The sequence below is a fragment of the Dermacentor andersoni genome, chromosome 6 (assembly GCF_023375885.2).
Source record: "Dermacentor andersoni chromosome 6, qqDerAnde1_hic_scaffold, whole genome shotgun sequence".
Taxonomy (NCBI): Eukaryota; Metazoa; Arthropoda; class Arachnida; order Ixodida; family Ixodidae; genus Dermacentor; species Dermacentor andersoni.
In genome coordinates this window covers 150,761,689-150,787,755 of record NC_092819.1, presented here as the reverse complement: position 1 = coordinate 150,787,755, position 26,067 = coordinate 150,761,689, and the positions used below count along the sequence as shown (strand labels likewise).

General features: G+C 47.1%; 1 protein-coding gene across 1 annotated transcript; it reads left to right on the top strand.

Moving 5' to 3' along the window:
• Positions 1 to 20,138: 20,138 nt before the first annotated feature.
• On the top strand, positions 20,139 to 25,249 carry LOC126523317 (palmitoyltransferase ZDHHC15A-like). The gene is made up of 3 exons (XM_050171963.3): positions 20,139 to 20,380; positions 22,845 to 23,087; positions 24,540 to 25,249. Exons 1-3 carry the CDS (start codon positions 20,139 to 20,141, stop codon positions 25,132 to 25,134), a joined length of 1,080 nt encoding a protein of 359 aa, XP_050027920.2. The 3' UTR covers positions 25,135 to 25,249.
• The last annotated feature ends 818 nt before the right edge of the window (positions 25,250 to 26,067 follow it).

The following is a 26,067-nucleotide window of genomic DNA, read 5'->3' as shown; positions in this document are numbered from 1 at the left end:
AACACGCCGTGGCGAAACGTAAATGAAGATTGGATCTTAATGCGGATAAAAAAATTTATAGTCACGTTTTAAAATACTATGGGATCAAAATGCGTAGTCCTATGTGACGAATAAGGGAACGTTAGGAGCGGTAGGCATACGGTCGAGATTGGCTCGTTCAGCGCTATTAGCAGGCTCATGAATAGCACACGTTAGTGTATTTCCTGGACACAACTGCAGTAGCTGCAATAGCTGGGTCGTCAATGCACAGCGTTTTACGACGCAGTGTCATACTTGCGTTTCTTGCGTTGAACTGTACTAGTATGGTAGTAAAAAGCTCGATGCCGGCCAGCTGAGACGAGCTTCGGCGTAAGTAAACTCGGCCAGGAATTTTTACGCAATGTGGAATCGAGATAAACGTCCAGTTCCTCAAGTATTTGGTGACCGTAGCCAGTAAAACCCTACAACGCCTCAGTTGCAAAGTAGGCAGTTGGGCGAGTTCGATAATGTTCCCATTTCAAACAGCGCTTACAGTACGAAAACACGTACAGAGCACAGTGGCTCTCCTGTGTTCCGCAAACTTCTTGGTCTTGCTTGTGCCGTTTCAAAGCTAACACCGTGTACTATAACAAGCTTGAAATCCGAATACAGGCTGGCTTCCGACACTGTCGAGCTATTCAGCTTTTAAGGCGAAAGCGATTATACGGTCACTTGGCGCGTCTTTTCACCGTGGCTCTCGCCGGCGCCATCGCGTGGCGCTATCAACGGTGAATGCGTGGCCAACGTGAGGAGCGTTAGGTCTCCAGACAACCGACCGACGCGTTTGGCTGCGAAATTGAGTCAGACAGAGGCAGCGTCAAGCTCCTCTCGACAGGCTACGAAGCGAGACTATAGTGAAGCCTTCTACTGCTGACACCAGCGCCGTGCGCACATACGTCGGCATTGCTGCTGATCGGCTGCGTGGACACCACCCCACCGGGCTGAACCCGCACCTCTCTGAGCGAATCGGAGAGCAAATGCGAAGCTAAAACTTGGCTCCTTCTGTATTTTCCTCCTAAAACCAAGTTACTCCTTTAGGTATTGACGAACACTGGTGGTGCTCTTCATGATGCACTGCGGGAGACGTCTTGTTGCTCTTGTTCCTTGCCTCGTGTGCTGCGAGAGGCAGCTGCACCACGTAAGCCTCTCATATTGCTAGGACATCGACCGAGCTTGGCTCGGTTTGAACGACAAAAAGACTGTTGTCGGAGGTACCGCCATAGAGTACCATATAGCTGTGGCGCACCAATCATTTCTCGATAGGGGGGAGCGGGGCAAACCGCTAATGGTCTGATCTCTCTCTCTCTCTCTCTCTCTCTCTCTCTCTCTCTCTATATATATATATATATATATATATATATATATATATATATATATATATATATATATATATATATATATATATATATATATATATATATATGAGTCGTGACGCCTGCTGCAGAAAGGATGTTTCACATCCGCCGCCTGCGGTTTCTCGCGAATTGAGCTGCGGTAGCTCAATTGGTAGAGCATCGCACGCGTATGCGAAGGTTGTGGGATCGCTCCCCACTTGCGGCAAATTGTTCTTTCATCCACTTTCACTTCCGTTAATTTATCGTTTCTTTATTTCATTTGTTAAGCACAAGTAATTTCCCCTATGCTGTCCTTGGCGTCAGCGTTTGTTGGCTTCTTATGATATGATATGATATGATATGATATGATATGATATGATATGATATGATATGATATGATATGCAGTTAACCCCTTTCTTGTCGTGTGTATATGTATATATACATACACACACACACACACACACATTGCGTATTACTGTTACAATAAGTGAAAGCCCGGAGATACTTCCGTGAGCGATAATAATATTTAATAGACATTGACCAATTTATGAATCACACTTGGTGAACCATGGGAGCCCGAAAAACTATTTTAATTTGCATTGATTTAAAAAATTAATTAGCTGGTTTTAGGTGCCAAAACCACTTGCTGATTAAGAGGCACGCCGTAGCGGAGGACTCAGGAAATTGCGGCCACCTGGAGTTCTTTACCATGCACCTAAATCTGAGTACCACGGGTGTTTTCGCATTTCGCCCCCATCGAAATGCGGCCACCGTGGCCGGGATTTGATCCCGTGACCTCGTGCTCAGCAGCCCTACAGCATAATCACTGAGCATTGCATTTATTTCTTGCAACTATAAGCAATCTCAAAATGATGAAGGGACAAGAGGGAATCAGGGCCTCATAGAGGTCCTAAAGCCCAGCAGCAGCGATACAGCGCACGTAAAAATGCACATTTGTTACAAATGATTTTAATAATTAAAGAATTCTACTTGCTGTTTAAGTCCACAACAGAAAGTTATCAATAGCTCAGGTAATACTAGTGTCGAGGTTATACGCAACGGAGTGCAATCAACACAAATTACATGCAATATTCCCAAAAAGATAAGACAGCAGGGATGTGCGACCTTGGAGAATTGCAACTGGCTTTCCAGTGAAGCTGTTTGTTTCGAATAGTTGCAATAAAGGTTTGAGTTTCTTGTAAATATATCGCATAGTCTAATACCCTGCCCATATATATATGGTGGTCCCGTTTGAAACTTGCCCGCATGTAATGCTTTGGAACAATCCTTGTTGAAAATTTTTAAAAAGCCAGTAATTCATCAACAAACATGTTACTTCGCCGTAACATTTACCATGGTGTCCTCTCTCCCTCCTTGCGCCGCCCCCTTACCCACTGCCATCCCGGTAGATTTGGTATCGGTTGAGTACATAGTTCGCCGGGCAAAGGGATAAATTCTTTGTTCGCCAAACACATGAATAAAGCTCCGGATTGCTTGCATGCGTAATTTACTGCAAGTGCCATAATTATTCCCCTGTCTTTGAAGTTTACCTACATATTGCCCATACCGCGTCCTTTATTTTCGCCAATTATAAACAAAATGTATTGTTTTGTTCACTGAGGAAATCGCTGAAACCTAGTCGGAAGACGTTATGACGCCTGAAAATAGGGAAAGAAAACGACGGCTCAATAATTATTTGCAACGCTTCTAAGTGGACAAGGTGTGTAACGATTTTGTCGCCCATTGCACTTTTTATGACTCCCGTCCTCTTTCCACAACAGATAAACCTGTCGTAACCTACAGCTATGTCGGGATACTGAGATGCATAGCTGATAGCGGCCACATCACACACTATAACGCTTGCATAAGAATTTTTTGTGCAATGACTGTTTCATCCAACCGCCTTTACCTTCGCGCAGAGAGTTTCCATAGCGTGGCACCAATTTTTGCTAAATTTGGGCTTGGTGGCTTTTATAGTTTTGCCAGGGCAGCGGGCTCAATTCTTCCCCGCTCGTTGGACACGCTCACAACAGTCTAGAGCGCCCACGTACGTAATTTATTGCGAAAGCCACAAGTACCCATCTATTTTAAACTTCACCTACACATCACTCATTAACTTGTTCTTACCGTCACCAAACATAAGGAAGCTGCCTGTTCAATGAGGATACGAGGCGTAACTAATATATTTCGCATGAAAAAGTAGAAAGAAAAAAAGATGAGAGTTCAATGATTATTCGTAACGCTTCTAAATAAGCCAGAACCGTTAAAACTACGTGATACGTTGCACTTAAAATGTTGCCTAATCTTTCAAAGTATAAGATAACTGAAACGCACAGTTCGACATTGAGAAACCTAGCTAATGCCAGCAGCGTGATACCTTCGAACACTTGCTTACAATTTTTAACGCTGTATTTGATCAAAACGCATTTACCAACCGACATAAACTTCGCCTATTGTTCCCTTTATGTTCGCAAAATTTTACCTCAGTTGTAGCTGTAATAATGTCGGCGCAGCCGAGTAAGTTTTGCACCGCTCGTAAGAGAGGCAAATAACGCTATGGACCATTTACATACGCATACTACTAGAAAGTGCGCATTTAACACACCTATTGAGAACATTGCCTGCACATTGGCCATACCCTTCCCCCTAATTTTCCCCAGATATAAACAAGATGCCTTGTTTAGCTCACCGAGGACGCCGGAGAAATAAACAACGAATTTCGTACGACGCACTAAAACAATAGAAAAACGGGGGTTTAGTAATTATCTGCAACACTTGCAACACGCCCTTGAAGCCATGAACAGCCGCTGCCCATTTGTCACGTTGTATTTCAGTTTGCATTCCTTTCTTTTTTTTCTTTTTTTTTATCATGCTCAGCAATGGGTGGTGATGCCAGCGATAAGAGCGTCTCGGTGGCGCCCGAGCTACGACGCACGTCCGCAACAATGACGACGTTCTAAAAGAAGGGAAAATGAAATGGTTCTTTAAGAAATGTGGCTGATGAACACATGCATTTCAGTGCAGAGGGTTTTATGCTCATTACTGAAAAAGGCTGCGCGCAACGACTTCTGAGAAAGTGTGGTGTGCCAGTTTTGCTAAAGAAATATGCGTATTTATACATTGCGTGCAGGTGCAAGATTTTGCTGTATGGCAATAATGTGCGCGCTCAAACTCTGTATCCGTGGTATGTCTGCTGGAGCGTTGTTATCCGCGTTGCAATGCGCTTAAGGTGCGTGTCTTCATGTTTTAATTGTGTGTAGAGCCCTTAACGCTGAAAGTTTCTTTTTTCTTAGCATTTATAACAATGCTTGCTTGTCAACATTCTTCTCAATGACATATGTTAATACCAGCGACAATCGCTGTGTTAGATCAGAAAAATATACATCCCACGAAAGAGCATCGGCATTCAAAAGCTTTGAAAGCTACAGTATTGCTTACCTTTTCCTTGCAAGAACCTCAAGCAGCCGAAGAAGTAGACAAATTCTCGAGGAGCAGTGGCCTCAAATGTGCCCCCGAAAAATCGCAGATCATTCGGGTACACTCGAGGGGCTACATATCCAACGGACCTGTCAACATCGTTGTGGAAGGACACACGGTCCAAGAAGTTAAGGTGATGCGGATCTTGGGCTTCTGGCTCCAACGTAGCGGGAACGCATCCCACACCATCAAAACATTGAAAACTACCGCAAATAACATTGCGCAAATGATTCGTCGCGTAACTTATAGGAAAGTGGGCATGCAAGAACACGACACGCTGAGGCTCGTCCAAGCACTACTAATAAGCCGAGTCACGTATGGCCTGCCCTACCACTTCCTTAGTCGCGAGGAGGAAAGGCAGGTCGACATCATAATAAGATCAGCATACAAAGCGGCGCTCGGTCTACCCAAGGGGACGTCCACAGATCGCCTGCTAGCCTTAGGAGTACACAACACATTCGAAGAACTAAAACAAGCCACACTAATCTCCCAGAGGGAACGCTTGAGCTACACTCACGCAGGACGGGCCCTGCTGACAAGGGCACGTATTTCCCCACACCCACAATTTATCAGCGAACACGTATTACCACTACCAACCTCAACACGAGCTCGAATAACAGTGGCCCCCATACCCAAAAACATGCACCCTGAATACAATAAAGCAAGGCGAAAAGCACGCGCACAACATATTAGAGCAATGTATGAAAATAATCCCACGTCCAACACAATATACACGGACGCAGCAGCATATCCGAACGTACACTCGAACGCCAGTGATGCCCAAAAGAACATCAGGAGGTACACAGTGACAATCGTTGACACGAAAGCACAGCAACAATTTACGGCATCCGTCAAAGCAGGTAGTCCGGCGGCAGCCGAGACTTTCGCCGTGGCAATGGCCCTCGCTCACGCGGAACGCACGCAAAAGAGCGTCACCATAATAACAGACTCTCAAGAAGCATGTCGCCTTTTTCTCAGGGGCCACGTGACCAAAACATGCCATTCAATAATACCGACGAAATTCGCCCATCATCACCGGATCCTATGGTGTCCAGGTCATACAGGCCTTGAGGGGAATGAACTGGCCGATTCGCTAGCCCGAGGTATTATTAACCGGGCCGACTCGACTGGGACGGTCCCAGGTAGCCACTGTAATGACCCCAATCCAACGAATGCCCGGGAGATTCTCGCTCATCAGCGTGCAACCAGAAAAAAATACCCTCCCCTCACCCACAACTCAGTGGAGAGGAAGCCGCCAGCTGGCGCAAAATTCAGACTGGGGTATTCCCCCACCTTAAATTACAGAATGCCATGTTCCCCTATCGCTACAGGCCCGACTGCCCGTGGTGCGGAGGCATACCAACACTACAACACATTACTTGGGATTTTGAATCACACCCGTTTGATAAAACACACCACACAATGGAGCAATGGGAGGCACAGCTAACCAGCTCAGACCTGGCGGGACAACAGTCCTTCATACGACAGGTCAAGCGGGCGGCCGAGGCCAGCGGGGCCTTGGACTAAAGGGTCTCCGACCACTGCACGTAAATCGTTTGTCAATAAAAGTTTCTCTCTCTCTCAGGAATTGCAGGAATCTCCCCTTCTTGTTCCTCAGAATACACTCCACAACCAAAGGACATCATGCATATTCAAGGGCAAATTTACAAGTGTTAGAAGAAGATGGAAAGACTTCGAAGAACACAGATGAAGACATCCAGCATATTGAAGCGCTTAATTGGCTGTGATGCCAACATCTTGTAGCAGTTTAATGAGGGCTCACTGGGTTACACATTAGAGACGGTCATCTGCTACCACATATGCCATCTTTTGTGCTCCGTGCCGTCGTATTGACTGCAGCATCAGACAGCATAAGGGATCAGCCACAGCAATGGCTTGGAATTGCGCGAAAAATTACAAGTGTGCATCATTCAGTTGTTTGTTTGTTTGTTCATTCCATGCTTACAGGCACTAGACAAGCGCGTGCGATTACTCCCTGTATGTTTTCATGCTCTTTGAGTGTATGTCATGCATTAACAAGCGCGTTCAATTGCATAAAGCAGCTTGCATTGCAAAAATACTTTTCAAATGAAATATATTTATAATGTCTTTAATTGCATTGGAAACTGCGTCCGATGTCACGTTTTGCCCCTCCATGCTGTCATGCACTGCCGACTAAAACACACCCCCGGCGCCGGAAATCATTCTGGATTTTGTCTAGAATGTGCTTTTCAGGCTCGAAAAGACTTTTCAGCGCGAACATTGCGAAATCGGGCTGGTTTTCGCGGCAACGCCCATGCACCGGGAGTCCCATAACGCAAGGAGCCCCACGCGAGCACAAAGTTTCAAGGGCGTTCTGACGGCGAGCGGGCTCGTCGCGGCCTCTCGCGGAGACCCCAGAATGCACGGAGCCTACGGATTTAAATTCTGAAACTTTATGGGTGTAAAGTTCTCATAAACTTTTGATAAGAAAGGTGCATTGGCATTTCCAAAGTCGTACTTTAGATTTTCAATTCAGGAACTCTGTAGTTTTAATGTTGTTATAAACGTTTGATGTCATAGGTGCATTGAGTTGTCTAAAGTCGTACATCGGAACATACAACGAGACAAGCCAAATCAACACACTGTCAGAGAAATTGACAAAGCACGCAGCGAGGTCCTATGAGACAAAGCGTTGTGATGGCTCGTTTTTGCCGTCACGTCACAGAAAATAATATGGAAAAACAATTTTTTCACCTGCGCCAAGCAACCAAGTCAAGACACTAAAGACAGCAAAGGTAACTATATTCTTATTTATTTTTCTATTTTGACTTTGATTCGCGAGGACACATTGAGCCTGTTAAATTCCTTTTTTTCTTTCTTTTTGTTCTCGCTACCCGCGGGGTGCCGAAGCCCGCCAGAGCGCATGCGTTTTCCTCGTGGTGCCCCGACCATCGCGCGGCGCACTTCGATGCGCGTTCGTTGTTCTCTGGCCGAGTGTACTTTCGCCTGACAAAGTTTTGGACGCTTTCTGTCTAGCAGACGATAAAAAGAGACAATGCATGGTCGCTCGCCATCATCACTGCGAGGCAGGGTTGACAGACGTGGCGATTTCTCGCCAAATTGGCTACCTTTAGAAGCTGCAACACCAAAAATACTGCAACACTGCAACAACCAAAAATACGTCATGGTTGCCATGCCATTACAGGTGCCCATGTCTACGTGACAATATGCGACTGCGTACCAGGGAGCGCAGAACGTGTGTGACGTCATCGAGTTCGCACGGGAACGTTTAAAGTGAAGTCATAGCGGCATAGAGTTCATATAACCATGTGGGCAAGGACAGCGTTCAGCAAGTTCATTCGACCGAAACTTGCGACACCACTTCGGCTATGAGGAAGCACGCAAGTGTGTGGCAGAAATTATCAAATAACTTCAATTGGTCATACATTAGGTAAATTACGATACAACATTATGTGATAACTACTGTTTTGTTCTGTTATTTTTGTTTGTCATCAGCGTAGCAGGAAACTACAGGTCTTTCTCTCCTGTTCTTCTTTATTTTAGCATTAAAAATGGGAAAATGTTCGTTTGTCGCACTGTGCCTAGATTTTTGGCTACCAATTAAAGCTTTTGCAGTAGTTGGCGTCTTTTTGGCTTCTTCTCAGATTTTTTCGGCTACTTTTTCTTCCGGAGATCTGGCAACCCTGCCGCAGGGACTCGACGGATTGCAATGCGTTCGCCTTAGCGCAACCTCTCCGGACAATTTTGTCTCGCCGGTGTAGGATACTGAGCAGTATGCGTATGGTTCTCTGTAAACCAAGCGTCTCACGTATTCTTCGGTATTCTTTCGGTAGCCACATTAGGTGCCCAAAGTAGGCATTCGGTTGTCGCCAACATGCTTTCCTTTGCGCTTTCTCATTTCGGTGACCCCGCCCTACATTAGAAAGAAAGGCATCGTTGCGGGGCAGCAAATTGTCGCATGGTGAAAGTTCGATTTCGTTAAAACTTCTACTTTTGCGCATAGTAATGGGCCACGGGACGCTTCAGTTGCCGGATACTCTTATTATATTATTGAGGCAGCAATTATACGGATACTCCAGGCGCATTACTGCCATCGCCGTCGCCCTCATGTTTCGTATAAAGTACAAGGGTGATAACATCGTGACCGCGCGCCGCGTGCTGTATGTGCGAGTGAAAGCGTAAGGGGGCGGGGGTGGCAGGGATGAGCCGACGATGGTGGCAGTATTGTGTGCTCAAAGGAGAGAAACGGGGAGGAAGCGCGCCGCCTCCTTTCCCGCGCGATTCATCAGGGGGATTGGAGTGAAGGGGGGCTGTCATCTGGGAATCTGTGGTTGCGCAAATGCCTATTTGCCTTGTTTGGCGCATTCTATACAGTGACTTTTTCTTAGATACGTAGATTTATTGGAGACTTATACCTATATTTAAATATCTTGTTGCGAGGGTTTGTGTATAGGTGCAGTGAACTTTGTTTCCAGAGGCACTTTTTTGCCATTTATCAAACTGTATCATCGCATTTGTATATTGCATTGTATCTTCGCATTTCTAATGTACGAGGGTGAGTCAAAATGAAAGTGAACCAACCGGCCCCACGCAATAATGGTTCTGTTCATTATCTGCCAGGCATGCACGTAGCACTCACAGGAATCTCTCATTTAGAAAAGTGGCACGCAGGTGTGAGGATAAATGTTGTTTAATGCTCTCATACACTGGGTTGAACATGGTTTCGTGACATAAACGACGCTCCAAAAGTTGGACAGCGTGATGCCGTAAATTTTTTGACAGTTGACGGATTTCCCAAAAAGAAATCAGTCGCCGTATAGCTGCCGTGTACGTTGAACATTGCATTTCATTGGCCACTGTGAAGCTTTGGAGCAAACGGTTCAAAGAAGGACGTGAAAGTTGCGGTGACGATCCAAGACCGGGCCAAAACCACCGTGCAATCAGCCCCAACGCAATTGCTAAGGTTGATGAGCTGATTTGACAAGAACGGAGGATAAGCATCGATGAACTGGCAGAGCATGTGAACATCACTCACGGTTCGGTTCACACCATCATTCATGAACGTCTCGGTTACCGGCTCTTGTGTGAGCAATGGATTCCGAAGCTTTTGAATCACCGCTAGAAGACGGAGATGTTCAGCACTGCCTTGACTCACGTGATCCGGTATCACAACGAGGATGACGACTTCTTGTCTGCAGTTGTGACTGGGGACGAATCATGGTGTCACTACTACGAGCCTCAAATACGACGGCAAAGCTTACAGTGAAACATTTGAATTCAACAGCCCCAAAGAAAGCAAAGGCCGTCATTTCTGCCGGAAAGGTGTTGTTGTTTACAACAAGCAGATGTTAAATATATTGAGCAATAATTTTCAAGTAACAAACGCTCACCTTTTTTATATATGGGTATAATTCGAGCGGCCTTCCATAATCAAGTAGCCTCGCAGGCAATAGTGAACGTCGAAAAAAAAATCACAAGAAATTTACCAATAGTTTTGGCATAACGACGAAGAAAAATAGATAAATTGTTAAAACCGCAAGTCGATTTTGTTTTCAGATTTAACAACATCGCGACTAAACCGTGATACAAAAAAATATCAACTTCCGATGCTCAAAATTCCCCCTGACTCAGATTCACGCAGGTACTTCCTTTAGAAAACACACCAGTAATATAAGTGTTAAAATACTGAACGATAACCTGTTAATCTGTAAGAGTAACCATCAACCGAATACTGCGTCACGTGCTTCTCACCATCGCTCAAATAGGCCCAAAATTTTATTGGTTAATGTTTCATAAAGTTCGCAAATGTTGTTGTGAAAGACAAGTCCTCAGAATCAAGCATTGCACGTGTGAGAGCGTTTTTGATATCATTAATCACAACAGGAACGGGAGTAGACGTTTTAGTCCGTTTTACATAGTTTAATTCCATTTTAAATTAGTAATCTTTCGCGTTATCTAGGGTGTGCGTTAGTGCACTTTCTTTCCCTTGTTTAATACAAACGTATTCAAGCAATAATTGCACTTATCAGCAAAGCTTTCCCATAGGAAAAATATTTTATTAAGCTTTTCAGCATAATCACTCATGCCATTTTCCTTATGCGAAATCACAGAAGCATCATCTGCTGTTTCATAATCTGTAATATAACGTATGCTACTACTTTTATGAGGAACGAACTTCACCAGATGTATTGACATATATACAAGACAGTGGTCCGATAAACCTTCTTCAACTATATTAGACTGTGCTTTGTAAAATCACGGCTCATAGAGACCACACCTAACGTCGATCTACATGAACCTTGGATGCAAGTGGGCTTTAACAATTTGAGCCAAGTCATGAGTGAACATAATATCAAATACAGTATTCCTATTTTGTTGCATTTGCTTGTCCCTTGCAGTCGCTCCCAATCAACGCTGAGTAAAAAAAATCACCGAGCAAAAAACTTTCTTATCTTGACAGAAATACATACACTCTCGTAACTTAATTAGGAAATCAGGAGTAGATTCACGTGGCCAGTAGCACGCTATCAGCACAAAACTATGATCCTAGTCAGATATTTTTTATGCATAAACATTCCAGATCGCAAAAGTCATCGAGTACTACTGACTCAATTGAATATTTAACAAAGACTGCCACGCCCCCGCCCTGGTTTCTCTGTCTCTGGGAAGTACTCTATACGAGTAAGAAGGAAAGGCTAAGTCGTCAGCTATGTCGCTGGGCAATTGAGTTTTAGTAAGGACTGAAATGGGCAGGTCATGTTTAATGAATTTTAATTCCCGGCTTTTTTTTTTTTGTTAGTAATGCTCTGGCCATTAATATTGAACAGTCTCAGATACGTTTCTTTGGCTTAACATATGAGTAAAACGACTGGCCGTTTCACTGTAGAAGCGTGATGAAGTGCTGATTTGGTTATTCAGATACCTCAAGGTTTGCGCACACGCCATGTTTGCTTAGTGGCTATGGTGTTTGGCTGCTTAGAACGAGGTCGCGGGAATAAATCCCGCCCACGGCGGCCGCATTTCGATGGGGGCGAAATGCAAATACACCCGCGTACTTAGATTTATGTGTGAGTTAAAGAACCCCAGTTGGTGAAAATTAATCCGGAGACCCTCAGTACGGCGTGCCTCAGTATCAGATCGTGGTTTTGGCACGTGAAGGCTATAATTTATTTTTTTTAAGGTTTGTATGTGATGCAACTGCGTGTCAAGCAACAATTCGGTTTGATGTTTCCGTTTTTTTCTTTGTTTGTTTTTTGCAGTAGCACTTTATAATTTATGTTGTCGTCCGACACATAGGCCACGGTATTGATACACAATTTGTCAAAAGCCAAAGAAAGCATATCATGCGTTTAGCGGTTTGTTTTTGTGCTTGCCCATAACTTTTTTCTGACTTCAAGTACTCTCTACGAGAAATCTTCACCAATCGAAACTTCTGTATTTTTCAACTTATAGGTATTTTATTCCACGAGTCCCTTTGCTTGGGGGAATTAAGGGCCTGTACCTCCTATTCTTTGGCATACCCAACCTGTGAATGCGCTCTATATCAATGTCCTTTACTTCAAGGATTATCTGAAAATACCATTATTAACAGCCTTTTCCAGTAATTCAGTATCTTCTCTTTCCGGAAGACCATAAATGATTAAATTGGATATTCTGCTATGGTTCTCCAAATCGCCAATTTGTGCTTCAAGTGACTGGATTGTGTTGCTCATGGGGTCAATCTGGTTCTCGCGTGAAGAGACCTTCTCCTATAGGTTTGGGTACGGGCTAGTTGGTATTCCATGGTATCAATCGTCACTTACAGCGCATACATAGACGAGGGACAAAAAGTACGAAGAAGACAAGCGCTTGTCTTCGTCTTCCTTGTTGTTACTCGTCTATGTGTGCGCTGTAAGTGACGGTTCTCTTCTAGGGCAGCCAGAGTGTCCAATTTGACATGACTAGCAGAGAATCATATGCCTTTGTTTTCATTGATGTCGGATGCAATTGATTTCAGTTGATTCTCAATTTGTGCTAGGTCAGGACCTTCGAAACAACAATAGCATTCTGAGCGAATAAAGTCCCACATGCGATGCAAAACTCATCAATGGGCACGGCAGCACCAGCAAACATGCTCTAGAAGATCGAAAATATTTGTCTACTCATGTGCGTAGACAAGAGAACCGTATTGCGAAGTAACCTCATGGTCTGTAAGCCGCCGTGCCCATTGACAAGAACCAGTGCTGCAAGCCCTTTTACAGAGTATCGGCATAGTGACGTCCCACAGGAAGCGCTCAGGGCTTGCTGCCGTGAGGCGATGATGCAGGCAATTCCTTGGCATCCATATTGGATATTGATAAACGTGTCGTGGTAGCGCATCACGGTCATGCGCAACGGCGGTGACAACATGTGCTCCGAGCAGTTGTCATGTGGTCGCATAAGAAGACCGAGAAGCTGCGTAAAGAAGAGAACCGGATTGTGAAGCAACCACATGTTATGGAAGTCTACGTGCCCAGTCTATATTAGCTTAGTAGCGCTATCCACACCTCAATATGCTTCGCAACTCGTGAAAGTTCACTGTAGAGATGGCGTCTTTACGAGTGCTGAACTTTGGTACAAATGCAAAACCATAAGGTTATTGCGGAATGCAAAATTCTTCGGAAGCGGTTTCTCACTGCACGCGATCGGGAGTCAAGGCTGTCTCTAGCCCCGCATGTCAAATAAACCAGCTCCCGCTAACAGAAGACAATCCCTGCTTCATAAATGTCTTTGTGTTGCGCATTATTCGTCGGAGGTAGGTATCTAGCTTTCCAACTGCATATTTACTTTAAAATTACGGTCCCGCACTAGCTCCTGCTAGCAGCACCTTCCCGAAATTCTATGCGTCTCCGGTCCTGCGTGTTCACTGCAAGCGCACAGGCATGCCAGGCAACCTTTGTAAATTGTGGTTATGAAATTTCACGTAAGGCACTTTTTTTGGTAAGGTATTTTTATTGCGATAGCAATTATATGGACACTACAGGCGCATTTCTGCTGTCACCGTCGCTCTCGCCGTCGCCGTAAGTTTCCGTATAAGGTCCAAGGGCGATAAAATCGTCGCCGCGCGCCGTATGCTGCATGTGCGAGTGAAAGCGGGCAAGGGTGAGCTGTAGAACGCGGCTCAATTTTGCGTGCGCGAGCGAGGAAGACAGGCCGGAAGCACGCCCTCTCCTGTCGCGCGTGAGGCACGGGGGTGGGGCGAGGGAGGGGCGGCGTATCTTACGTGCGCTCCCGCGCCCGCGTGGGCCTCATCTTGAAAGCGATCTGCGATGTTAGCAGAGTGCGCCTAGTGCCGGTAGCTTCGTATGCGCTGTGCTTTCAGCGTTTCGTTGACGTTGAAGCGAGAGATGCATGAAGGTCAATTCGCTCGCTGCTGCTGCCGCGATTCCTCACTCCAACATTTTGACAGCGAGTTTCCGCACTCGTAAAGCGAGATGCGTTGATGTTTACATGTGTGCGCGTGACACCATGCCTGTTAATTTAGTTATAACACTTTGGCGGGCTAGCTGGTTTGAATCCATGATACAATGTGTGCGCAACTGAACGAGGACGTAGAAAGACATACAGAGACAGCGCTGTTTCAGTGTGTCTGTTTCTGCATCTTCGTTCAGTCGCGCTTGCATATTCTATCATTCTTAGTTTAGTTAGTGAGGGAATGTTTAGAAGTTTATACGGCCAATAAAACTGCTATTACTACTTCGTACAGCTATACACTAATTTGCTATCGCAATCTGTGCTTCGCCTTCCGGGCCAAACTGCGACTTTTTTTAACTGAGAAACCTTTTGCGACGCTGGAGAAGGAGAGAGCGCATGCGGACCACGAGGTATATATTGACACGTGTACTTATCTTTATCGGGCGACCACGTTTCGCCGCCTAACAAATGTAATCGCACAGCGTGGGACGCGCCTGCATGTATCCGAAGTTTCTGGAAAGTTATCGATGCTTCTATCCGCTGTCTGTTGTCGCCGAACCTTATGTTATCTGATTTCATCACCTGACCTGAATGGTGTAGAACTTTGTGTAAGGCACGCGGGTCCGAACGATTAGTCTGGAACGTTCGACGACTGTTCTTTAAAAGCCGACGCGCTTGACCCGCTGATCAGATTTCCGACGATCGCCGACCGTGTTCGCCGCTATCGTTGTGCTATAAGTGTAGCCTGTTTTTGTGGGCACAGGTTCGCCCAATAAAAGTTAGTTTTGTATTTCACCGTATTGCTGCTTTCTTCACCGTCACTACCACGTGACAATATACTCAAATTAATAAAGTGTCCAGATTGTGCGAAATACATGCTCTGCAGAAATAAAAGGGCAAATGCACCGTTCAAAAGGAGAGGAACTGCGGCTTGCCCAGTGCAGCAATGCGCATGGTTAGCATGCATGCTACCCGCGCAAGTTGCTTTTCATATTCATTATCTTAACTTTGCGTATCTAGCAAGTTACTTAATTCTCATCTTTTATTTACGCTGCCTATAGTCTAGTGAATGCAAACACGGCACGCTGGGGCGAAAATGAAGATAGCACAAGTACACACTGTAGAGGCATTTCCCAGCGGGAAATATATTACTTTCTGCGTGATGAACGTGATACCCGGAATAATGCTATAACAATCGTTTGTGATCATAACAATCTGCACAGAGACTCTGTAGTCCCAAATCAGAAATTTCAAAGGTTTTCGTCCATATAAAAAAAAATGTTCGAATGTCGTCGACCGCTGAGTACATCTCTATCACTGCCTGTACGCGAGCACACAGGCGAGGCTACGTAGCCGCAGTTTTTACCTGCTACACAACACAAACACATCTAGACAGGAACAGGCGAGGAACTTGCTGAGAAGCACGAAGACATTGTTCGACAATGGATGATCGACCGCAGTGCAAATCAAGACCCAAGAGCTTGTTCAGTGGGAGGATTAGAGTTGCATATCAATTTTACTGCTTTAGTAATTATATGGACACTCCAAGCACATTTATGACGTCAGCTCCGGCGCCGCCGTGAGGTTCCGCATAAAGGCCAAGGGCGGTAAAACCGTCGGCGCACGCCCTACGTTATATGTGCGAGTGAAAGCGTGCGATAGAGGCCCACGATCGCGGCTCAATTTCGCCCGCGCGAAAGGGACGAGTGCGAAGAGGAAGTGCGCTGTTTCCTCGCGCTCGAGGCACCCAGCGTTGCGAGTCGCCGGGGGGAGGTAAAGGAGGGAGGGGCGGCATTTTCTCCGGCTGCAACTGCGCATGTTGGCTGCTGCGCGTGGTCGCGCGGCCATAACTTGAGAGCGATCTGCATTGGGGGCAGAGTCTAGGTACGTCGGTGGCTCGTAGCTTTCTGTATGCTGTGTGTCCTCGGCACTCGCTTTGCGTTGAAGCGATAGGCAACACGAATGTCACTTCGCTCGCTGCTGCTGCCGCATTTGCTCAGGCCTGCATTTTGACAGCGAGTGTCCGCAGTCATCGACTGTGATGTGTTCATGCGTGCTGTGCGCGCTAACAACATGCCTATTAATTTAGTTAGTGAACGAATGTTAGAAGTTTATACGACCAATAAAAGTACTAGCCTTACTTTGAGTGGCTGTCTGCTGATTTGATATCGTAATCGATGCTTCGCCTTTCGGGCGAAACTTCATCTTTTTTGTTTGCGAAACACAACAAGAAACAGTACTGCAGAGTCGGCAAGAGCTAGTATAGTGACGCAGAAAAAGTAACATTGCACGTTATAAGGATGTGTCGCAGCAGCATACGTAACGCGATGTCGCGCAGCGCGAACCGGGACAAGGCTGCACCATGAGGCTGCACCACACAGCCTCATGAAAAACCAGCTAGCTCAAACCATCACCCTTTTAAGGTATGCGTAAGAGCAGGGCCTTACACGTTAGCAGGTGACAGAAAATGATTACCCCAACGTCGCAGCGCTCCTGCCGGCGAAAAAAGGAAGCGCTAACGGAGTCACAGCCAGCTTACTCAGCTGGCAAACGGCCCGTTGAGACACCTGTCCATTCTTCCACCGTCGCTTGAATGTAACTTGTTTTTCTGGCCACCAACTCGCCCAATAGATTTTGTTTGTGATTCACAGTTTTTGCAACTGTGTACTTCGTCGCCACTACAACCTAACACCTGGTGAAAGGTCTTGCGCGTTCATGTACTGGGACGTCTCGTCAAAGTGCTAATCCAAGCCCCAACCCTGAAGCCAACAGCAACGTTACTCCGGACCATTGAGCAAGCTTCAGACTACGAACCCAGCCCCCTGAATACGGACTTCTACCTGAGAATACGAAAACCATCGAGGTGAAGTCAACAGTCGCTATGATAGCCACAGTGCCACCTATACCGTGCGCGCTTCAACAACCGAGCGAGCCCTCAAGTTTCCATGAAACTTTGTTGGGATGCGCGACTCTCACGCATCCCCTGATATGCTGTTTTCCCGCACGGCTCGCGTGGCCTGGCGCCCGCGGCGCTCGGAGTGGTACAAGCGCGGTGCGAGAGATGGCGCGACCGTCTCGCCGCGGCGGGGTTACTCGGGCGCCGAGGGACAAGGCGCTGCTCTTTCCCGGCGGGCCGGCGAACAGCGTGGACATTCCGCGCGCGCTGCGACCATGCTCCTGCGAGACCGCCTCGCGTGGCCGCCTTCGAACGCACGACCGTTGGCGTGACCGAACACGCGAACGACCAGGCGTTGGGATCCAGCATGGGGCGAAGATATTCGCTCGCAATGAGGTCGCGGTAAGTCGGACTTCTAGATTTGTCGCGCGCCCATCGGCATGTTTTGGGGATAGCAACTCGGCTAGCAGGCATTGATCTATGAAAGGTGCAATAAATGCCCTTGTGATTGTTTGCACTACTGTGTACTGTCGTTCCTTTGTCCCAAGAGTACGGAGGAGAACCCCGTATCTCCCACAACTTCAATGCAAGAACCGAAGATCTGGCTTGGGATATTCGAAAGAATGTGAACCTACTAGAAGTGGCACGCTGAGAACAAGCTGCGTCACGTCTATTTTGCACTGGAAGACTGCCAGAACTTGGTTTGAAAATCGAGAGTCCTCGTTGAAGACATGAAACCTGACATTCACAAACCTCGTCACAAGAGAAAGGGCCGAACATCTACTGCATAAACGAGTGCAGCTGCCCAACGAGAATATCACCCTTCTCACGGAAGAGGTGGTCCGACTTTTCTCCCACGCCGACCCGGATATGCCTGAGGAGAAGTAAATTCAGTTCCTCATGCGTCAGGTAAAGCAAGAACTCTTTTCCGGATTTACGGGCAACCTGCCCAAGACCGTAGCAGAAGTTCTGGTGGAGGCTACGACGATTGATAAGACATTAGAAATGTGTACTAGACAGTACAACCGCCGCTCCACGCCCAGACAGCGCAGTCCTTCAAGCACTGTGCTCCGGCGACCTGCGAAACACGATAAGGGGAGTTGTGTGCGAAGAACTACGAAAGATGGTCCCAGCGTCGCAGCCCCAAGTGCATTCGGTTGCTACCATACTAGGAGACGATATCCTGCAGTCACTGATAGTTCTTGAACCGCCGCACTTTCAACCATAAATAATGCTACAATGCTGTCACCGGCGTCAGGTCCCCTCTACGTTCACGTCAAATCCCCGTGATGGTACAATTCTGTCGCCAGACGCCGCCAACCAGCCCGCCTGCTGACCCACGCAGCGGCCTACTGCGGAGTGTATCACTGCGGAGAAGCCGGTCACGTCTACTGCCGATGCCTATACTGTGACTTGAGGCTACGAGGGTTCACCGTCAACGCGCCGCGCCCACAGCAAGGTGAAGGGTCTCGCGATTTCGCCGGCTACCTTGCCCCAACGCAGTGCTAACTCCAATGACTTTCCCGTTCGCCGTCTCCTGGGCGCTACCTGTCGCCGCTGCGCTGACCATAGACTGGCCCAGACCAGGGCCGGTCCGTAAGCCCATATCCGGAAAATTGAAAGTAGCAACTGATGGAGACATGGTTGCGGTTGGTCGAAATTTCGAGATTCCGAAGGTTGCTGTTCGTCAAAATGTCTTTGACGCCAACTTAGGTAACTACGTATGTGCAACTGGGAATATGCCGCTCTACAATGTCGAAAAAGATACGTTAAATTAACCGGGGCTGAGTGAAACTGAATCCACGTCACAAGGGTTCCCATCTCAATGACAGCGGGCTGACGCTTTAGAAGGCTGCGCCACAAATTGACTGGGTATGTGCCACTTTTCAGTGAACGTCTTTCACGCCAGCTATTTAGCGAGCTGCGCCTTGAACGCACTCGGTATGTGGCGCTCTTCAATTAATCTCTCGCCAACTTGGATCTCTGAGCATGTGCCACAGGGCGTATACGGCAAGACAGGAAAAGATCCTCAGCATTCGCAGGCACCGGCGCGCCACACTCCTCTTTTCGGAGGCCACGCTCAGGCTAGGTGGTGGCGGCGCTAGATGGCGGCTGCCGTACGCGCGTCATACACAACCAGTTTCGACAGGGGCAATACGTTGTTCGCAATATTGATTCACTGATACAGGGATTACCGTCGGTAGTCATCGCTAGACGAGTTCTGCCAATATTTTTTTTTAATGCGTTAGCATTTGTAGGGTACTTCGCACCCTTTCCAGGGGTTAACTATCTATATATGTATGTTTGTTTGTCTCTAACGGCTTTCCTGCTACCTGGGTCACACGGTAGTCCATGGTCGATTGGGTAGCGCATCGGGTTGAGGTGCTGATGAAACAGGGTCCGAAACCGACTGTCGGACGAACTTGAGTCGCTGAGTATGTGGCAATGTGCGCACATGTGCCGCTCTTCAGTGAACATGCCTCACGCCGACGTGGCTCAGTGTAGATGCTGAAATGGTTAGGTCTGCCTGCAGTTTACAGCCCAATGAAGGAAACGTTTAGAAGTTTCACTACGGCAAACTAAATCCGTGCTTATTCTTTCCTTCGGGACCTGTGCGCTGGGATTCAGCTAGAGGAACGCTTGCGTGACCACCTGCGACTTCCTCCGTGACATAAAAGCTCACTTTCCCGAAATTATAACTCTTCCTTTATCCGTATTCTTGATAGTAGTTGAAATTAGTTACCACCTCCAAATGCTTGACTTTTTTTTCTTAGCTTTGACCTGTCTTTCCACAAACAGCCCACTTTATTACTTTGTTATTCGTACTTTCTTCACTTGTTATATTTTACTGTAAGGTTTTATCTCTTCTCTTTGCCTCCTTTAAACCACTGCCGTATTATTCAACAATACATTGTACTGGGCAACCACCAATGCTTGGGAAGCAGGCAAGCGAAAAGATGAAGAAGAAGCCGCATGCATGCAACCCTTGGGCGACGCGTCGTATCTCGGCCAGCACGAAGACTGCAGTTTTAGGGACTGTTGTCCCACGCTGTACTGGCTGCTCTGCTGGATTCCCGTAGCGCTCGTGGCGGTGCTGTTCTCATGGGTCTACTACGCCTACGTGGCCGTCTTCTGCTACTCCATCGTTCTCGAGGAGAACACCGTAACGGCCATGGCCTTCGCTCTGGTCTTCCACCTGCTGCTCTTCTTGTGCCTATGGTATTTTCACACCTTTCCCGTTATTTACTTACTGAGAGTAGTCATTATCACGTCTTTATAGGTGTGATTCACAAAATCCATACGAACAAATTATTCAGTATTAACTATTCATCTAGCGACAAGTTCAGTATGTAGACCACGGTGTACACCGTGATGTCGACCGCAAGTGCAGTGCATGGTCTCAACTGACAGGCTGCTTATTGAGCTTGCTGATACTTGAATAAAGAGATCACTTGTGCGAAAATTTTTTCTTACCGGCGAAGCGCAAGGCACGTATCCTAAAAAACTACGCAGAAACAGCGCTTCTAAATTGCTCTGAACTTCATGGTGTACGCCACGAACTGAACAGCTAGGGATTGAAGCCCAACACCAGTAGGTAGATGATGTAACCTGCGCAAGAGGTGACCCAGAAGACAAGAATGGCGACAAAGACAATTAAGCGCTGACTTCAAACTTGCGTTTATTACAGAAAGGCATGAATATATAACATCGCGTACTTGATCACAATAAGCTATAATTGTACAAGTTAACATTAGCGCTACAAATCAACAAGATAGCACCATGGCCTAAGGCGGCCCCTTTCTTGTGTTCTGTGTCCTCTCCTGCGCCGATTACATCATCATGGAATGCCCACTAGCCCGTTCACACACCTTGCACCAGTAGGTAGCTCCAGCTCGCACCTCGGAAGCGCATTTTGCTACGACGCTCTTTGTGATATGCGTAGAATGCATGCAGTAGAACGGACAATTGGGCTAGTGGGTACCGATTCAGTTTGATCATGCTTGCATAGTGCACAACAAACACCAGGTAGTAAACGTGGCCGGTGCCAAATTACAACTGAGCCGAGCTACACACAGCGCAACTGAACCTTACGACGCGTGCATGAAGAGCGAAAAAAGACGACAGATGAATGGAAGAGCGCAGTCGTTACCCACGCCGTGCTTGTACTCATCATGCGTCACCGCGTAAACGCAGATAATGTGATGACTCTAATCCAACATCTGTACACAAATCATGCGAGATGTCGCATCAGTTATGTACCAATTTATCTAGTTATGAGTGTACGTGAGTTATGTGCATAACCACAAGCAGTGAGTTAGGGTCTGTGCCGTTTGCTTTGTAGTCATTGTCATTTCTTACGCAGCCGTACTCAAAATGAGCAGTATTCGTGACCGGTTAAAGCAAATGCTCAGTGAAGAACAAGCTGGGCTCCTTCGGGCCATGAATATGACCTTGCCAAGAACCGGGTTGTTCTTCGTGCATCTTACATCGTGCACGCGGAACGCATCATTCACCGCACCAGTGGTTCGCAGCACGTCACGCGCTCGCCTGCAGTACTGCTCATTCTTTCGCCTCGTTCTGTCCTAGAACTGCCAAACAATGGAATGACCACCCAGTTGACATTGTTGCCATTACTTGCCCACCCTTTTTTCAAATGAGACTGATCACTTTGGATGTAGTTATTGTTGTGTAAATTTGAAAAAAATATGTAAAGCCTAACCCTGAGGCACTACTCCCTCCGGAGGCCTTTAAGGATAATAAACTAAACTGCACAGGTGTTAGGAGTCAACGCAAACCGCACATCACTTCTCACCATGCTGCCCTTCTCATATGGCAATTACTGTTGCCACGAAAACCATTAACTACATCTTTTCACCAATAATTTCCTGGCCAAACAAAAATGTCTGCTTCATAGGGCGGGTGAGGGCATACGTCCGCGTTGACTAGCACAGAGGACATGTGAGTGCACTAAATGGGTGTGCGCAATTTTTTTCAACTTTAAAGAAAGACCCGTAACAGCACTATCGAGCTCATTTCAGGGTCACTCAATACATGATCTGATTTTCAGCTGCAACGTGCTGCTTCCCAATAACCACAAGATTTTTTAATGTTTGCTTGCGATATAATTCACTAAACGCAGCGCTATCACTTGAACCATTTATACCCCTTTAATGCCCTCTTGTGACGAAATATTATGCGTTAGAAACATCTGCTTCGTTATGGCGACTAAACGCTTTTAAAACAACCTCGATGACGACCATACGCTGGCAACGCCTGAGGACATTGTTTAATATCGCATGGCGTTCAAAGGACATTTAATCAGATTCCATAGAAATTTTTCTTCAGTCACAACTATGTTTCGGAGCTGGACACTCTTAGTTCCTATCACTCAGAACCCCCCGCTTGTTTCGTTGATTTTCTTTTTTCGTGTCCGCATATGATTCATAAAAAAGCAATGTTCGGTAAGCCTTTGAGGTAGAAATGAATTATATATAAGAATAGTACTTTACAAAATTTTATAGAATATTCATTTAAAAAGAAGCTACATGCGTCTCAGTCTTTTGTTAGTTTTTACCCGAGGCCCTTATAGATATCGAAACTGTTGAATGAGAACAGTTCGCACTGGCCTTATCAAAAACGCTGGCACGAATCTTCACTGGGCCCACTGGATGCGAACCTGCAGGTCATTCGCGCTGACCACGCTCTCGGCCCCGATCGCCGTGCCGTTTCCGTACCAGCTGAGCGCAGGCGAGCAGCAAGCGCTGTCCAGCTGCCGCCGCAACGAAATCGCGCACCACCGCCTGCTGGACATGTTGGCCCTGCAGCGCGGCGTCCTCACGGTGGGCGCCGATGGGTGCGTGCGCATCTGCGAGCCGTGCTGCCTCGTCAAGCCGGACCGCTGCCACCACTGCTCCACGTGCCGAAAGTGGGCGCTCGTTGCTTGCATTGTGGTGGCTGTTTGTTTATGGAAGCGCATTGGCGAGGCGCCGCTAGATGGAGATAAGGCTTTCACGCTGAGCCTCGCACGAGACGTCACAGGAAACTTCGCAAGCAATTTGTATAGGGAGCCTACAAGAAATTATACATGAGCCATACATATGCAGCATGCGTAATAGATAGAAAATACATATCGAAAATTGCATAGGCGACTAATAACAATAGTTGGTGGTCACTACTTAAGAATCTAGAGCAACACGATTGCGCGGTGCAGCCGTTTGTAACCGCTCTACGCGTACTACGGAGCATAACCGATTTCCCAGGCAGAAACGCTGGAGGCGCAAGTTGCAATTAAAATTTACTTAATCTTTTGTGACGGCCGGGGCTGCGGGTGTGTTTCGCGTTCAGCCATTGCGCAAACCGACGTGCGTCGCGTGGTTGGTCGTGAAAGGCAAATACCGCACTCGCCGCCGTAACTCCCTGACACTGTCAGTTTAGGATGTGCTGCGCAAAATCAGTTTGGATCTTTAATGGCTTTATCCCTACACGCCAGCTTACGCCTTTCAGTTCTGTAAGTGTACACACGAACTCGTTAGGCATTCGCGATAGTGGCCGGCTGATCACCCGCGGAACCAAATACCACTTCACGCACGTGGCTATCGATCCAGCCCGTGCACGTCAGCTCACGCTCGATAGCCGATGCTGTCTATTGGTACAACCATTTTAACAGTGAGCTTCCTGCAACGGCTTGCCGCCGGCAACGACCGTAAGATATAGGCCCACCACCCGTGGTTTTTAGGAGCCCGCGAAGAAAGTTGCGGTTCGGTGCAGAGTGCGGAGGTACGGTGATGATGATAGTGTCAGCGCCTGCAGGACAATTAGTGTCGTCTACAGAACTTAACGAGCATGAGGGTATGCGCCTGACACGTAGTAAAATCATTTTCTTTTTTATTTTATTTCAAAATTCACTAAGTTGCTTGCCTGCACTATGAGAGGACGGGCCTTACGTGGCTAAGAGTAAACAGCGGGTTTCGTGAAAATTCGCCTACTTTTATGCCGTTGTGGGGCAGAGTAATGCAAGCATTCCAATCCATTTCTTCAGCAATTCACCTATGTTCCTGTGTCAATGATCCGTGTGTTTGGACCCCGCGAGGTAATTCTTACAACGGAAATAAAAATGTCGACGTTCTTTCAAATCGTAAGGTCGCTCGGCACAAAGGCACACTAATACTGCACGTTATTCCCTCGCTCAGGCCTGATTGCTAATAATCATCCCGTGTATTGTTTTATGCACGCCACAATAAGGCGCAGCAAAGAACTTTCGCCGCAGAGCTGATGGAATAGACCTTTTTTTTCATCGCAACAAGTGGTGTCCCATCAACAAGTGACCTAGACTGACGTCTCTGGTTATCCAAATAAATTTTGTTCTTTGCCTCCGCAGGTGCATCCCGAAGATGGATCACCACTGTCCGTGGTTCAACAACTGCGTCCACTTCGGCAACTACAAGTTCTTCCTGCTCACGCTCTTCTACGCAGTGGCGCTGTCGGTCTACGGCGTCGCCACAATCGGCACCCACGAAGCCAGAGCGTGGCTAAGCGCATCCGCAACGTCGTCCTCTTTGCACCTGACACTCGTGAGTCTTCTCGGAGTGGTGCTGACGTTCGGCCTGGGCAGCTTCCTGTGCACGCACATCTCCATGCTGCTGAGCAACGAGACCACCCTGGAGGACATGCGGGGCCCAGTGTTCCGAAACCCCGAGGACTCGTTCGACGTCGGCCGCTACCACAACTTCGTCCAAGTGTTCGGTCCGCGGGGGTCACTGTGGATGGCGCCGGTGTTCACGAGCATCGGTGACGGGGTGCGATTCCCGACCAAGTTGCACCCTGTGTTGGAGGTTTCACAGACGGTGCCGGTGCTGGCGGACGCTCGGATAACGGCTCGCGATGCCTCCCCTGGAGTGGTTCGACCAGCACGTTTGCCTACAGATTCCCTGCGTAGCTCCAGTCCCACAACTCCACTGTCTGCAAGCATGTAGCCGACACTTATCTAATACTTCCTGTTCACAAGTTATTAGCTACGTATTAAAAAAACATTCCGATTTTTTTATTTTATATACGAAATAAAAGATTACGACCTAACTTATACCACGATGATTGTCGACAGTTATGCAAATAGCGAGCCAGTAATGTGGCGACAGATCATTTTGACACATGTAGTCGAAATCCTGATACTTTCGTTATTCGGTTACATGTCGCATACTCCGATATACTCTCACTTTGCTGTGGCGCTCGCTTGCCAAGCACTCTCATGAGCACGAAGGCATGACGACGGCTGTATCACATCGATGCAGTGACGATATATCGACGAAGGTGGAATGATATCGATGGAAGGACCAAGGCGTACGACGATGACGGCATGACTCTCGCCCTAAGCCTTCAATCCTTTAGTATTTCCGCTGGGCTGACTCCCAGAACTTCAGGTGTTGCCCTGTAGGGCCGCAAGGCTAAGCAAGGGTCATCGTGTTTAAAAATGACCCGCCGTGGTTGCTCAGTGGCTATGGTCTTGGGCTGTTAAACCCGCTGGCGGGATCGAAACCTGGCCACGGCGGCCGCATTTTGATGGGGGCGAAATGCGAAAACGCCAATGCACTTTGACTTAGGTGCACGTTAAAGAACCCTAGGTGCCTCATAATCAGAAAGTGGTTTGGGCGCGTAAAACCTCATAATTTATTTTTGTATTTAAAAATGAGGTGCTTAGCAGTCTGTCCCATATGTTCGACTTGCCCGTTCGCCTGCTGGTGCCTCGGACTCGTCGTGGCGTGACAAAAACAATATAGTTTGGCAAATTGCTCGAACTCTGCACTCACAAATTGGGCACCAGTATCGTTTACCGCACACTAGGGAATACCATGTCTCGCAAAAATGTTTTTCAATCTACTTATCATAATAGCAGACTTACTTGAAAGAAT

Bases quoted from the DNA above. Each gene is read 5' to 3' on its own strand.
- LOC126523317 (XM_050171963.3), top strand. From the start codon at position 20,139: ATGCAACCCTTGGGCGACGCGTCGTATCTCGGCCAGCACGAAGACTGC. The intron at 20,381-22,844 runs GTATTTTCACAC...GCGAACCTGCAG, and splicing joins CTGCTCTTCTTGTGCCTATG to GTCATTCGCGCTGACCACGC. The intron at 23,088-24,539 runs GTGGGCGCTCGT...TTGCCTCCGCAG, and splicing joins CACTGCTCCACGTGCCGAAA to GTGCATCCCGAAGATGGATC.